General features: G+C 38.2%; 3 protein-coding genes across 5 annotated transcripts; 1 reads left to right on the top strand and 2 right to left on the bottom strand.

The window, feature by feature from the left end:
* Positions 1-299: 299 nt before the first annotated feature.
* On the bottom strand, positions 300-6,128 carry LOC127265446 (guanine nucleotide-binding protein alpha-1 subunit). Of its 3 annotated transcripts, none has more exons than XM_051295234.1 (14): positions 5,624-6,126; positions 4,990-5,149; positions 4,814-4,886; positions 4,263-4,300; positions 4,063-4,152; positions 3,808-3,885; positions 3,546-3,653; positions 3,280-3,381; positions 2,136-2,191; positions 1,662-1,796; positions 1,400-1,493; positions 1,251-1,310; positions 1,091-1,170; positions 300-911 (listed from the first exon to the last, which is right to left on the bottom strand). In XM_051295234.1, exons 2-14 carry the CDS (start codon positions 5,080-5,082, stop codon positions 734-736), a joined length of 1,185 nt encoding a protein of 394 aa, XP_051151191.1. In that variant the 5' UTR covers positions 5,083-5,149; positions 5,624-6,126; the 3' UTR covers positions 300-733. The 3 variants fall into 3 exon arrangements, with proteins under 3 accessions (XP_051151191.1, XP_051151192.1, XP_051151193.1); XM_051295235.1 differs by having other exon boundaries at positions 5,724-6,126; XM_051295236.1 differs by lacking the exon at positions 1,662-1,796 and having other exon boundaries at positions 5,624-6,128.
* Positions 6,129-6,662: 534 nt separating this feature from the next.
* On the bottom strand, positions 6,663-8,614 carry LOC127265448 (uncharacterized). The gene is made up of 5 exons (XM_051295237.1): positions 7,983-8,614; positions 7,602-7,875; positions 7,365-7,463; positions 7,057-7,124; positions 6,663-6,929 (listed from the first exon to the last, which is right to left on the bottom strand). The coding sequence occupies exons 1-5, from the start codon at positions 8,363-8,365 to the stop codon at positions 6,806-6,808; spliced, it is 948 nt and encodes a 315-aa protein (XP_051151194.1). The 5' UTR covers positions 8,366-8,614; the 3' UTR covers positions 6,663-6,805.
* Positions 8,615-9,978: 1,364 nt separating this feature from the next.
* LOC127265443 (polyadenylate-binding protein-interacting protein 7) lies at positions 9,979-13,566 on the top strand. The gene is given in 9 exon segments (XM_051295224.1): positions 9,979-10,366; positions 10,369-10,470; positions 11,685-11,963; positions 11,965-12,133; positions 12,228-12,262; positions 12,264-12,302; positions 12,569-12,628; positions 12,631-12,701; positions 12,966-13,566. Coding segments are annotated over 9 exon segments (1,089 nt in total). The 5' UTR covers positions 9,979-10,309; the 3' UTR covers positions 13,243-13,566.
* The last annotated feature ends 61 nt before the right edge of the window (positions 13,567-13,627 follow it).

Here is a 13,627-nt window from a genome sequence, read left to right as displayed (position 1 = left end):
GGAAAGAAAGAACGAACAACGAAGAAAGTGTGCGTCTCGGTAATTTAGCTGGGAACCTACCGCATCGCCGGTTCATATCATATCCCAGCCGAACCGAACCGAGAAATGGAATAGAAAGACAGACGACACGACGACCCACAGGGACAGGGAGGTGGGGTTGGTTGAGAAATGCTGAAATGAATGCTGGTTGCCTCTTCATTCATTTACATCACAAATTATCATAACCACACACCACAGACAGCCCCAAAACACATTGCATCATCTTTCAAAGACAACCCTCCCTTCCCTCGACTACAAACTTCAAAAGCTCAAGTATAGAGATAGACTGGATTGGATTGGACTGGACTCATGCCAAATAAAATGTGATTTACACCCACACCCCTTTCATTTACAAACCAGGACGTGAATCTATATCTATGTATGTTTATATGTATATCCAGAGTTTAAAAATAATAATAATAATAACACCAATCAGGGCATGGCATGGCATGGCGTGGCGTGTCTTCCTGTGGAAAATGTTTGCTCAACCCAATATTGTATGAATGAGTATAAGGACCGACCAACGACCATTAACACAACAACTCTATTCAAATGTGTCATCCATCAGCCTGTGGGAGGTGGGAGAGGATCAAATAACAAAATTGCATGCATCTCATTACTCTTCTTCTTCTTCTTCTTCTTCTTAAGGAAGCTACTGCAGCCATTCCTTGCCTAGCCTCTCCGCTGGCTGGTGTCACAAAAGTCCCGCTTCAAATAGATTCCGCCGTCTCAATGTCTCATCCACCAGCTTGAAGGTCTTCTTCACAAGCTTTTGATCCAAGGCTGTGGTTCTGTAGATCTTAAAGACCCGGTCCACCCGATCAGGCGAGGTGCTCTGAAAGTACACTTCCTCAAACTTCTTCTTCACAAACCTGTTGGTTGGGAAACAATAATAATATTAATATAATGGCGGCGGGGCAAGAGAGATTATTTGTAGTAAATGCAGATACAAAACAAATGCCTTCCGGCTAAGTCATCACAGGTGGTCGGTGGTCCTCCTACTTCACACCATAATTCTCAATTCCAGAAGAGGGCTCAAGAAAGTGCTTACTCATACGCATGCTCAATTTCTTGTTTCCCTGTTGAAACCGGTTGGTAGTCCTTGAACCACCCGCATACATTCAGGGGAACCTGCATAAAACAACACTATGATATCCTGATTTCAAGCAAGCTTCAAATGAACGATTAGCAAAATCTTATGATATGCTTACTTTTAAAACCTTCTTTTCAAATAAATCAAATTTGTTCAAAAACAGCATGAACGAGGTTTTCTGCATAGAAGAGAGAAGAAGATGGTGCTTAGCCAGGCATCAGAATCAAAACTAGAACATATAGTCTTCCAGCATTTCATAGATGCAACCTCAAAGCAAGGCTGTTTAAGGACCCACTCAAATAGCTCCTTTGTCTCCATCATTCTGTTCTTGTTATCATCTTCAAAAAGAGTTTGATCGTACCTGGAAAGTGTTGCACCATGTAAAAATAGTATCATAAAAAAATCACCAAACTACTACAAGTATAAATTTAACTGTGACAACCATGACAATGAAATTCTAGACAACTAACTCCATGCCGAATGATGAAAAGGTGGGATATTTTTCAAACTTCAAGAGAATCAGCCATACTCGCTTATAGAAGCACAGAAAATCACAGCCGTAACACCATCAAATAGATGAATCCATTTTCTTCTCTCATTTTTCTGGCCTCCAACATCATAGAGCCGATACACTTCTCCACTTTTTTTGTTCTCTCCAACTGGGCTGCAAACATCTAAACAATTAGACATGCTTCACATTGAACATCATCCGAATCACACCAAGCACTTTCAAGGTTGCTGATGCACATGACATGAAACAGAACACACGCCTAAGACATAAAAATGAAGTTGGAGGAGCATGGAAATGGATTTTCTGGTGCAAGATATAGAGACACCTATCTTATTCTCATTTCCAAAAATGATTGAATCACAGTAAGAAAAGTCGACTAGCATCATGACACAGACTCAATAAACTGTTTCTACACAAGAGGTTTAAAAAGTTGCTGAACTGAAATGAATTGGTTCAAAAATTTTACAGCAAGAAAATGGGATCATTAGTCACCTGAATTGGATTTCTACAACACCAGTTGTTCGAACTCGGGCATAAAGAACATCTTCCTACATCAAAGCAAAAATATTAAAGCAACCGTAACAAAAGTTTCAACTGTTCTCATATAGCAAATGATATTGGAGCATGAGGCAGTAGGAAAGATGATCCAAATAGCAAGTGTTAAATGACTCAAAAACATAGCAGCTTCACAGCACATCAAGACAACCATCCAGAACCACAAAACTTAACTAAGTTGGATTGATGTCTGTTTACATAATAAAAAAAATAAAATATACGGATACGTGAGAAAGCATTAGGAAATAGAGCACTAAAGCTAACCCATTAGAATTGAGTTGAGGCCTGCTAGATTATTAAATAACACAAACAAGTTGGTAGAACAAAGAAATCTAAGATTAATGTCCAAATTTTATAGGGGTTGTAGAGTTAGATTTCTGATTAGTATAAGTCCTTTAGGGTTATATTATTTCTTTATTAATAAAATTAGAAGTACTCAAGTCGAATCACCGGAAAAGAATCTTGAATTTTGATTATTTCATTAAATTCTCTTGGGAAATAAATAATTACTTTGCAAGAACAGTCCAACCACCCAAATTAATAAGGGAGGACGACATGAAATTTAAGATGGTGCTTCGGATTGAAAAGATGTCTGGTGTTATATGCAATACTGTGGAGATACGCCACCCAAAATGTGGTGCCCTGATCTAGCAAGATTAAGAATGCATCATCAGAAGACAGATTATCTCTCTCCCAAAAAGAAGACAGGTTGTCATTTAGGCCTTTTGGCTTGGGATAGGGAAAAGAGCCCTGAAATACAGGTGAGTTTACATTATCAAACTACTTTGAGATCTTATTCAACTCAAAGAGCTACTGAAAGATAGTTTTGAAACTAAAAGATATTGCAGTTGATAGACTGCATTATGAAGTTAGTTGTGTGATATCAAATAACTATAACCATCTCACAATCAAGCAGTCTCACCAATGAAAATTCTATCTACTATTATATAGGAAATAGGAACATATTGGAAGTATGCATAATACTAAATGCAATGGTTTATGCAGTCAGTGGAATATACCATTAGGTTAATTATTCTATATTCATATATGGGAAGAAGGAAGAAGCTCATTCTCAGCATACCTTTGTAGGAACATAGTCTGCATTTGACAATCTCTGCAAATTTTCCATAAAATAATGGGCGCAATCCGGAACCTGAAGTTCATTGCTATGGGAATACGTTTCCTGCCATAACAAAATAAATTTAATTCTATGCAAATAGAATGTGCACCAACCAACTCACACACACAGACACATATGTATGCCATTGAAGACATAATCACTTAATTCTATAACTTTAAGTTTCAGTGAATGAATATTCTAGACCATTCATGCAAAGCACCACTTACTTGTATGGCATCATCTTTCCAAAGTGTTTCAATCTCATGTGCAAGCCCTTTGGTCAGACATGGATAATCCAACCTACCACCAATTTCTGAAAATTTCTCTCCTATCAACTGATGCAAATATATATATACATATATATATATTAATAATAAATAAATAAATAACAAATAAACATGAAAATTGAACGTCAACTTCTGCCCCCTAAAGAAGTCTATTTAGTAAGTTCTTTAATTTTCATTCTTTACACAAGTACTGGCTGCAGACCTTGTTTTCATCAGATATGGTGAACTTTGAGGAGTCTTCTAAGTTTTGAGATAGTTCCTTGGATCCATCATATAATATCTGTAGATGTATTTCAGAATAAATGTTATTCAAACCATTCACTTTAAATATCAATAATAAGGTCATCAGAATATTTCATGCATACAATCAACCAACAGAAATATGAATATTCTATGCAATGCCAAAGGGAAACAAATAAAAAATAAAAAACCAACACACCCTTTCTATATTTCATACTTTTATTGTCTGATAAATATTGGCATGGATGACTGGGATATATCCTCTTAGCTCAGTCTCATCAAATCCACTCTGAAATAAAAGTTTTATCTGCATGATGTTCAAACCACTTTAAGTACGGAGTTGTGTTCAACTGAAGGCATAGATCCATTCACAAATAAACTAACTTGCTTGATAAAGAAAAGAACACAAAATCTTGCCTGCTTGAAAATAGTGGACTTCCCAGAATCCCCAGCACCTGAATCATGAATAGTAAAGATCGGTTCTTAATTATAATATTATTGTGATGAAAAATCCTCAACAAAGTCCTTGACAAGCACCAGGTTTTAAATTCCACATTAAATTGATAGGCAGAGTTCCCTTGATATGATTACCTTCCTAAACTAGCAGCAATCTTTTAATAAAGCTTCATACTTGGCACATTTCCTAATAAATGCACGGCAATGGAAGTTTGGATATAGAAACACCTTTATGGTGGCTTATGCAATCACTTCCAATTTTTTTTTTTGTCTCAAGGATCAATTATAAAGTTAAATTGCTAACAGATGCGTCTCTCCATAAATGATGTAAAATAACGTCTCAAGCAAACCAGAAAATCCAAATACATCTAAAATGGATAATGAAAACTGTAGCCTGCTGGGACAATAAACACATACCAAATTCAGTTTCATGTATTACTGGGACATTAAATGGCCAAAACACCCCGAAAAGAGCGCCATAACAAGTACTAATAAAGGATTATGATTCTCACCAAGTAATAGAAGTTTCTGAATATGCTTCTCTGCCTTTGTTTCTTGCTCGATCTGTCTTTCTATTTCAGCAGTCTGAAAATTTACTCAACATAAAATACACCATACAATGATGGAACAACCACGTCACATATAGCTGAATGGTTGTCAAACTTTGTAAGTTTGAAATAGGAAAAACCTGCTCATTCCCTTCAGAATCAGCTTGATTGTGGCGCTGTCTGCTGCAGAGTAGCCCCATCTTATTGATTTGAGGACACAACAGAAATACCATGTATTCTCAAGGTGTTGCTTAGGATCTATGTGGACCAATCATCTAGGCATTGGTGCTTGGCACCTAACTGTAAGATATTATTGTTTAGCAGCAGAAGAATGAAGATCATACGAGAGACAAAAATCTCAACCAATGATTATGTAGAACTTATTAATATCTATAGGTGAATTTTGTTTTCTTCATGGATTAAAGCCACATGTCAGTAGTCGCAATACAAAGAGTGACAGCACAATATAAAAAGGAGATTCCTGTGCAACGACAAAAGCATACAAAGTGAATAAAGAGCCCAGTATTGGGTAAATCTTCTTCTCAAAAGTTTTTAAGCAATGAAATAATCATACCCCACATACACCAAAAACCTGTACGGGTAACGCAACGCTCAATCACCATAAGCTTTTCTCAGCATGAATATACATACATACAAGAGTATATTCTAGAACATGTAAAGCCCGTTTGAACTAAAGGGAATGCAGCCGTGAAAAGTGCAGGAAGAAACAAACAAACAAACAGAGAAACGAAAGCACTAAGCATATCGTTTTACCTAAATTATATATAGCAACTAGTGAGCCTGCGTTCCTGTCCTGGGCATGTATATAGTCGGTGGGAAGAAAGCGAATGGGCAAACACGGCTTAATACATACCTAGGCCTAGACAAGGAAGGGCGTATGCGAAGCAACAAATTCGGCAACAGGTGTATCGGGGTGAGGGAGTGATAGGATCTAATGTAGGAGAGTTGGTTTTAAAGGGGAGATGGAGATGGAGATGGAGGATCTTTCAGGTGGGTGGATTGAGGATCTGGTAAAAAGAAAAGGTAGAGGAATCAGTGGCGGGTGGATCTGGGGAGCCTCAACCTCAGCCACAGCCCACAGGTGACGGACGCATGGACAGCGGGGTGGCCGCCTAAGAAAACTGGACGCTGCGGCGGAGTGCAGAGGATCAGAGGAGATGCGTCTCTCTCTCTCTCTCTCTGTGTCCGAGGGTGAGCTGAGGGAACTGCTGGGTAGGGGTAGAGGGTTTGGTTTGGTTTCTTGTAGCGCAGTGGTGTTTACTTTTTTGTGCTACTACAGTAGAGTAGAGTAGAAATGGTCGTCGTTGACCAGTCAAACTCAAACCAAACACGGATTTTTATTTTTTACTTACACGGCTGGATTATTTATTTATTTATTGGCATTGTATTCGTTGGCTTAAATACACTAGTATGTATATTGGTAGATATATATTTACTTTGCACAATCGAATTAAACCCACAAATTAAGACTCGGTTTATATATATATATATATACTATTCATTGAGAATAATCTATTAAAAATATATATATTTTTTTCTTTTATAGAAGTCCAACGTGAGAAAACTTGGAAGATAAGAAAAAGTATGCATTTTAATTATTTTATTTGTTGAGGGTGAATGTAAGTGTATTGAATGAATCCTAATCATCATCCAGAGTCAAGACAGGAAGGCTGTAGTTATGACAAGCCCAGCCCAGCCCATATACTATACTATACCAAGTGGAGTACTACATAGTAGTACTAATGTAGTGAACTAAACTTGATTAGTAGACTCGTAGACTTGAGCAGGAGAATTGAAGAGAGATGCAAACAGACTACTAGATCAACGACGTAACATACATATATAACCTATATATTATTATATTTTTTTTATCTATATAAATAATAAGAAAGAAGGCAGTATCAGCCTATCAGGTTCAGGTATCAGGTATGTATGTCATTGCAGCTGGGGCTGTAAGAAGAAGCTGCGGAGAATGAAGTTGAATTTATGCGGATCTTCTAGTTGGGGCACATGTGACGTCTTCTCCATCACTTCCAATTGAGTACTCTCCCCCAGCAGTCTGCAGTACCAATTAATAACAATACATATATAAAGACACAATTGATTGGAGCAACCAACACCAGCACCAGGTCACTCTCAATGACGATCAATAAAATATCTACAAAAAAGAAAGAGCAGGTACGCACTTCTGCAGCTGTCTGGCTCTCTCCAATGGGAATATCCGGTCATGCTCTCCCCACACAATCAACACTTGCTGCAGCAGAAGCAACCCCGCCGTTAATAATTATATTATTATTATTGTAACTAATTGTGAATTGACATACTGTAGGACCATGGATGCCGCCGGTCTTGTTGTAATAGTAGTGATTAATAATGAAGAAGCAATTAATAGGAGGAGTAGAGTATGCATATGTTTGGCTGCCCTGCCCTGCCCGCCCTCCACAGGATCGGAAAGGAAAAGAAAGGAAAGGAGAGAAGACGGACAAGCACCTACCTGTGAGAGTGGAGATAATGGAAGGGGATGGTCGCTCTTTCCCACGCTCAATCCTTTCAGCAGCTGCAGCTTCTCCGCCCTATTTTCGGAGTACAGTTTCTGCAAATCAAAATTACCAATCTGTCAGCTAACGTCTCTAATTAGGATGGAACTCGACCTGATCTCGGATTAATCTGTGCAGCAAGCAAGCAAGCAATGTAATTAATGAATGATAGCTGATCTCCCTCGCTCACTCACGTCGATGAAGTCGTCGAGGAAGAAGGCGGGGATGTAGACAGGGGGCCGCTTGTAGAGGGCGAAGGCGAGCATGGTCCGAAGGCGGCGGCCGGTGGTGGGCAGCAGCAGGTCCTCGATCTTCTCCGCCTGGGCTTTCTTGAGCAGGTCTGCGTTGTCGGTGGCCACCATGTTCACGGCCGAGCTGGCGATCACCACCTTCTCTACCCTCTCCGACCACATGCTCGCCATCCAGTACGCCACAAATCCCCCGTAGCTCGTGCCTACTACCCAGTACCTATATATATATATATATAATACAAGCAAGTATGCATTGGAGAGCGTAATTGAATTAATGCTAGTATATATATCATATAAATCACATAGATGACATATATATTATACCGGCGGAGTCCGAGTTTGTCAAAGAGCTTGACCAAGCAGGCGGCCTGGAAGAGCTCGGATCTCTCGGGGGACTTGGTGTAGGAGTCGCCGAAGAAGAGCAGGTCGGGGGCGTAGACGTTATAAAAGGGGGCGAAGAAGCACATTTGGTGGCGCCATTGCCATATGCTCTCAGGGCCGAACCCATGGATGAGGACCAGGTTAGGTTTGGAATTGGAATTGGAAGAGGTCGCACTCACCGCAGGACCCCAGAAGTGGATGGTGGTGTCGTCGTCGATCGCAACAGTGTGGGAGGAGAGCCCAGCAGCGGCCACAGAGCGGCGGAGGAAGGCCCCGGCGAGGGAGACGATGCTGAGACAGGATGAGCCTGACCCTGAGCCTCCCATATATATATATATTATACAGTACCGGTACTAGTTAGTACTACAGTACCAAGAAGAAAGAAGAAGAAGAAGAAGAAGTGGTGATAAATGAGGGAGTGAATGATAAACAGAAGAAGAAGAATAAGGGGTGGACCGCAGGAGATCAGGACAACGGATGGATGGATGGATGGATCAAAACAAATCACTATATATATATATAGTATCCTTATTTGTGGGGATGGGGATGGGATTGCCTTACTTGAAGCCTGAAGGAGGGGAATTATGAGCCTAATTAGCTAATTAGTTTGTTAGCTAGTGGTATGATCAGCTCAGCAGTAGAAGAAGTAGACACAGACCTTTATTATATTATTATAGTATATATGCAACTTAACTTAACTACATAAGACATCTTGGCCTGTAGTACAAGAGTGACATGAGACTAGTATTATACTATTACCTTATTAAGTCAAATCATGTGGGTCGTATATATATATATATATGTATCAGCCAACCGTATGATTTGACCTGACCTGATCTGATCTTGCTGCAGCTAGCTAGCTGATCATAGAGAGAAGAGGACGCAGCCAGCCACTGTATCTGTATACACATGACTTACTAGTAGTATTATAATGATAGTACTAGTAATCTAATTAACAATTTACTAGGGTATAATTGAATAATCTACCACTGGGCACCACCACCCAAACTAATTAAACTTGTAATAATCAACCACTCAAGTGTGCGCGTGTTTCAACTCTCTATATTAATATATACTGGTTGTTGATTTGATCTGTTCTCCCTCCCCTCCAGGCTCCACCCCTCGATCTTATCTGTGACTAAAAAATATTGTATGGAAAGCATGAATATTTGTATTATTAAAAAAATGCAACAAGTGTTGTGTGGGAGAAGGCAACAGCTTCTTTGCATGGATGGTAATTGGCTGAGTGCCTCCTCCTGCTGCTGCTAATCAATTTCAAGATTATTAGGCTCCACCTGTCTATTTATTCATTTTTTTTCCTTTTTTTTTTTTTTTGTTCACTTTCAATATATTTATTTTGTTATTTTAATTTATCTAATTTCAGTGTATTCAATTTTTTGAATTTAAATTCATGGTATCACCGTTATGAATTGTGTATTTAAATTGATTGCGTGGCAAGTTGTGGTTCAATATTTGTTTTGTCAAAGTTGTGTGATGCTGTGTGGTTCGGTATTGAATAAATAATAATAATACATTAATAATAGGGTTGTGGTATGTAGGTGAGAATTGTGTGATAGCTAGGTGCTAACGTGCATTATTATTAATTAGTATTTATTATTATTATTATTATTATTATTATTATTATTATGATATAGCTGTGGACCCTGATTAAATAAATAGTAAGCATGTTGTGCGTGAGTGTATATAAAATACATAGGACAACTAATTAATTAAGAGAATTGACATTTCAACGTTGTTGTTATTATTATTATTATTATTATATATAGCAGTAGATACATGTTATCAATTTCTTGATTGTTTGTTATTTGAAATGAAATATTAATTTAAAATTTTATTTAAATAATAATTTAATGTAATTTATTTTTTTAAATATATATTTGTATTAAGAATTACACGAACAAATAAATATAAACCAACTCTTATCCATGGTATAAATGTACCCTACATGATACAGACAACCACACAAGACTAGACTAGATTAGATTAGATTAGACTAGACTAGACTTAGATTAGACAGAGCACGGTATATAATTAATAGCAGTAGATATATATGTTAGTAGTAGTAGAATTGGTAATGGTAGGTAGATTGAATTAATTAATGGAGTCCCATTCTGCCTCATCAAGTTTCCAGCCTTCTCCGGCCTACTAAACCCTGGGAGAGACAAATATATATCGAGTACTAATCAGGTTCTTGCAACAGGAAATTCTTATAATGGAAACTCGAGACATGGTTTTCTGACTGACATGACATGTCAAATGAGCAGTTCTTGTTGGACAGTGCTGATATCAATCCTATAGAGTTTTTTAAGCTTCACAATCTCCTGGTTTTGCAGCTGAAAGTCTGGCGGAGGTGTATTTTGCTAATGGAAGTGAATTGAACCTAACAATCGAGATGCTTACTCAGCTTGAGGTATGAACAAATTCTCCGCATGCAGTGGTTGCCTACCTTTTGGTCGATAATGGGAGTTAGTTTTCTGCTTGATATTTCAATTAGCTCAGCATAACTATGATCCCAATGTCATTAACATTAGGGATACTATGTTGTTAGCAAGACATTAATCTGAGCACCACATGTAGTACTGCTGTATGTCGTCATATAAGGGTCAGATGTTCATCTGATTACGTCTTTCTTCCCGAAAGGTCTAGCGACAGGCTATGGATACACCTAATTGTAAGCGTGGAGGAGGAAATTTCACAAGGTACTAGAGGTATATTCTTAGGGGCAAATACAGATGTTTGTGTGTGATCTGTGTATTACAAAAATAGTTAGATTCTCATGAATGAAATGAGCTACTGATAGAAGATCAAATAGCGAAATATATACATATAGTGCGAAGCTATAAAATTAAAGAATGCGATCATACTTGTTCATTTAAATTAAATTCTTGACTTGATGGTACGTGACTTTATCTACAACAAGACTTCAATGACATCCAAATTTAAAACATTATAAGCAAGAAGTAGACATTTCTGATCCAAAATCTGTTAATGAATAGGAAGCGAAATTAAGTTTTGATAATCAATTCTTTTGAAGCACTTTCCACAACGAGTAAAATTTCACATTTAAACAATAAATACAAATTTAAAATTAGGGATGAAGTTACATATGAAGAATTCATATATTGGATTAACTCCAGGAAGACTATAAATCTACGTGGATTAACTCTAGGAAGACTGTAGATCTACATTAAGAAAATGATAATAAAACAGTAATCAAAGCTGTAAATCCGCTAAAAAGCAACTTAAACTGGATGGTTAGGGAGGAGAGAACTCCCTTATAAGATTGAAGCGCTCAAAAATTTCGTCGCTCTTGTTTCTACTGATCACCAATAACTATTAATTTTATTTTATTATTTATTTATTTATTTAATTTTTTTGATAATTTGGAAATTTTCGACTAAACTTAATAGCCTGCAAATTAAGTTGATACAAAACAAATCACATTAGGCGAATCATGTGTGGTAAATAAGACCAGAAAACTTCGGAATTTGAACCATGACCTCGCGATCAAAGACTCATCCCCACACAACCAGGTCACTATTAATTTTATTCATTGCACGATGCATGGTAATGCTGGAAATCTATGTGTTATTTGGTTCTCACAGCATATTGTACTTGGTGCAGCTTCAGGTAGATGGAGGTTTAAATGAAACGCTATATTCGAAGACCTTATCTACTCCGAAGCTTAGTACCTTGGATTTTCCTGCTCTTTCTCTGACAGAAGGCCAAACCGGTATGAGTGCTGCTGATCTTCACCAAAATTCGACTCCTTACCAGTCACGTGGAAAAGAAAGCACATTATCGTACAGATCGAGTTCATCCATTCCGTCTGGTGGAGCTACAGATTTTGCATCTGCAGTAAGAAAAATGGCTTCTCAGGATTCTAGCGTCTGGGAGTATGACAAGGAGTGGTTCTTCAGATGCTAACATTGGATCTACTAGAGGCTCCAAAGTAGTGTCAATCCCATACAGCAGTGGTGGCCACGAAAGGGGCATTTATGGCGATAGATTGCAAAGCTGGGGATCAGCTCAGGATGTACCTTCTGTCTGGCTTGAAACTGGAGAAGCAGTTGGTAATAAATATATTGAGGCTACAATATCTAAAGTTGCTTTTCTGTGGAAAATTATTATGGATGTGCAATTTCTTTGATCTTTTTGAGATGACAGGAAATATGTGTTCTGAAATGCGGGAGGAAGCTCGTACGTGATCATGCACGCATTCGCAATGCATACTTTGAACAGGTATATGTTGCAAGTGACATAATGCGGCTGCTTCAAGAAGAAGATGTTTTATGTGAAGTCCTTGGCCTTCAACTGTCTTATCACGCAGAGAATAGAGAGCACTTGTAATTGCTTTATTTATTTATTATTATTTAAAATAAAATAAAATGTGATGCTTAATATTATAGTAAATGAGAAGGTTTTATCCTATACTACTAGTGTACTTTTTGTCGCTAACAGGGGTCCTACTTTTCGTTGCCTAAGTGTATTCATTGTGCGACTTTTAGGCACGCCAAGCTCACCTTATTGGTAACAAGGCCTTAGCCAAGGAGTTGAGCACGAGCACAGTAAAGGACAGTTGCACAATATGCGGATGAAAGCAGCGCATGGAAAAGCACAGGAATCAATATTTGGGCAGAGGTTCGTTGTTTGTTACATCATTGGTGCTGTAGAAGGTAAGTGCTGGACACCTTGCTGCTGACAATATATGAATATGGTGAAACTAAAAGAAAGACTTGAAACCATGAAAGGTGTCCAAACTATTTAGCTACATGCACTTGTAATTGTAATTGCAATTGCAATTGCAGTTGTACATGTATGTGCTTGTAAGTTGTAACGCCTATGTAAGGTTTAAGGTAATTGAGTTGCCAATTTGGGTTTGTTATGTTATGTTACGGTATACAGGAATCAAGACATGGCAGTGCATGGAAGAGGAGAGAGGATGATTGACCTGCATGGTCTACATGTGAGTGAAGCTATTCATATGCTGAAGCCAGAGTTGGGAGTGCTGAGGAGTGCTGCGCGATGGGCAGAGCAGCGTATGCCGGCTTACATATTTGTGGGGACAGGTCACCACACCAGGGGGTCGAGCACTCCTGCAAGACTCCCAACTGCTATCCAGCGCTACCTCCTGGAGGAGGAGGAGTGTCCGCAGGCTGGCCTGGCCTCCTTGGGGTTGTGATATAATGAAAGAAGAAGAAGAAGAAGAAGGACAAATGTGCTATTATTATATCTGTAAATGAGATGAGATGAGGGGGCAATGGTGTGAAAAAGGAGAATAAGAGGAAATTTCATTGAAATGGGAGGGCTCAAGACGTTTTGTAGCAAGCCAAGCCGTCTGTCATTTTACGTTGGCCTGTGCTTGTAAAATTTTTTTGTTTTGGCTGTTACTGTTAGATATTATGGTTTTTACATAGAGATGGAGGGAGATGTAACTGATAGAATTCATTCCACTAATTGCACACATTTTCATCCTTTCGAAAACAAAAAAAAAATAAAATAAAATTAAAAAATAAAAAAGAAAGAAATTGATATGGGAATCTTTATATTTTCTATAAGCAGCTCTA

Source organism: Andrographis paniculata, unplaced genomic scaffold (genome assembly GCF_009805555.1).
Source record: "Andrographis paniculata isolate CXL003 unplaced genomic scaffold, ASM980555v1 Contig73END, whole genome shotgun sequence".
NCBI classification, from domain to species: Eukaryota; Viridiplantae; Streptophyta; class Magnoliopsida; order Lamiales; family Acanthaceae; genus Andrographis; species Andrographis paniculata.
This window is presented reverse-complemented; position numbering and strand designations above follow the sequence as displayed.

Bases quoted from the DNA above. Each gene is read 5' to 3' on its own strand.
- LOC127265448 (XM_051295237.1), bottom strand. From the start codon at position 8,365: ATGGGAGGCTCAGGGTCAGGCTCATCCTGTCTCAGCATCGTCTCCCTC. The intron at 7,876-7,982 runs GTATAATATATA...ATATATATATAG, and splicing joins GACAAACTCGGACTCCGCCG to GTACTGGGTAGTAGGCACGA. The intron at 7,464-7,601 runs GTGAGTGAGCGA...TTTGATTTGCAG, and splicing joins TCCTCGACGACTTCATCGAC to AAACTGTACTCCGAAAATAG.
- LOC127265446 (XM_051295234.1), bottom strand. From the start codon at position 5,082: ATGGTATTTCTGTTGTGTCCTCAAATCAATAAGATGGGGCTACTCTGC. The intron at 1,494-1,661 runs GTATGGCTGATT...AACACTTTCCAG, and splicing joins TTCTGTGCTTCTATAAGCGA to GTACGATCAAACTCTTTTTG. The intron at 912-1,090 runs GTAAGCACTTTC...CCCAACCAACAG, and splicing joins GAAATTGAGCATGCGTATGA to GTTTGTGAAGAAGAAGTTTG.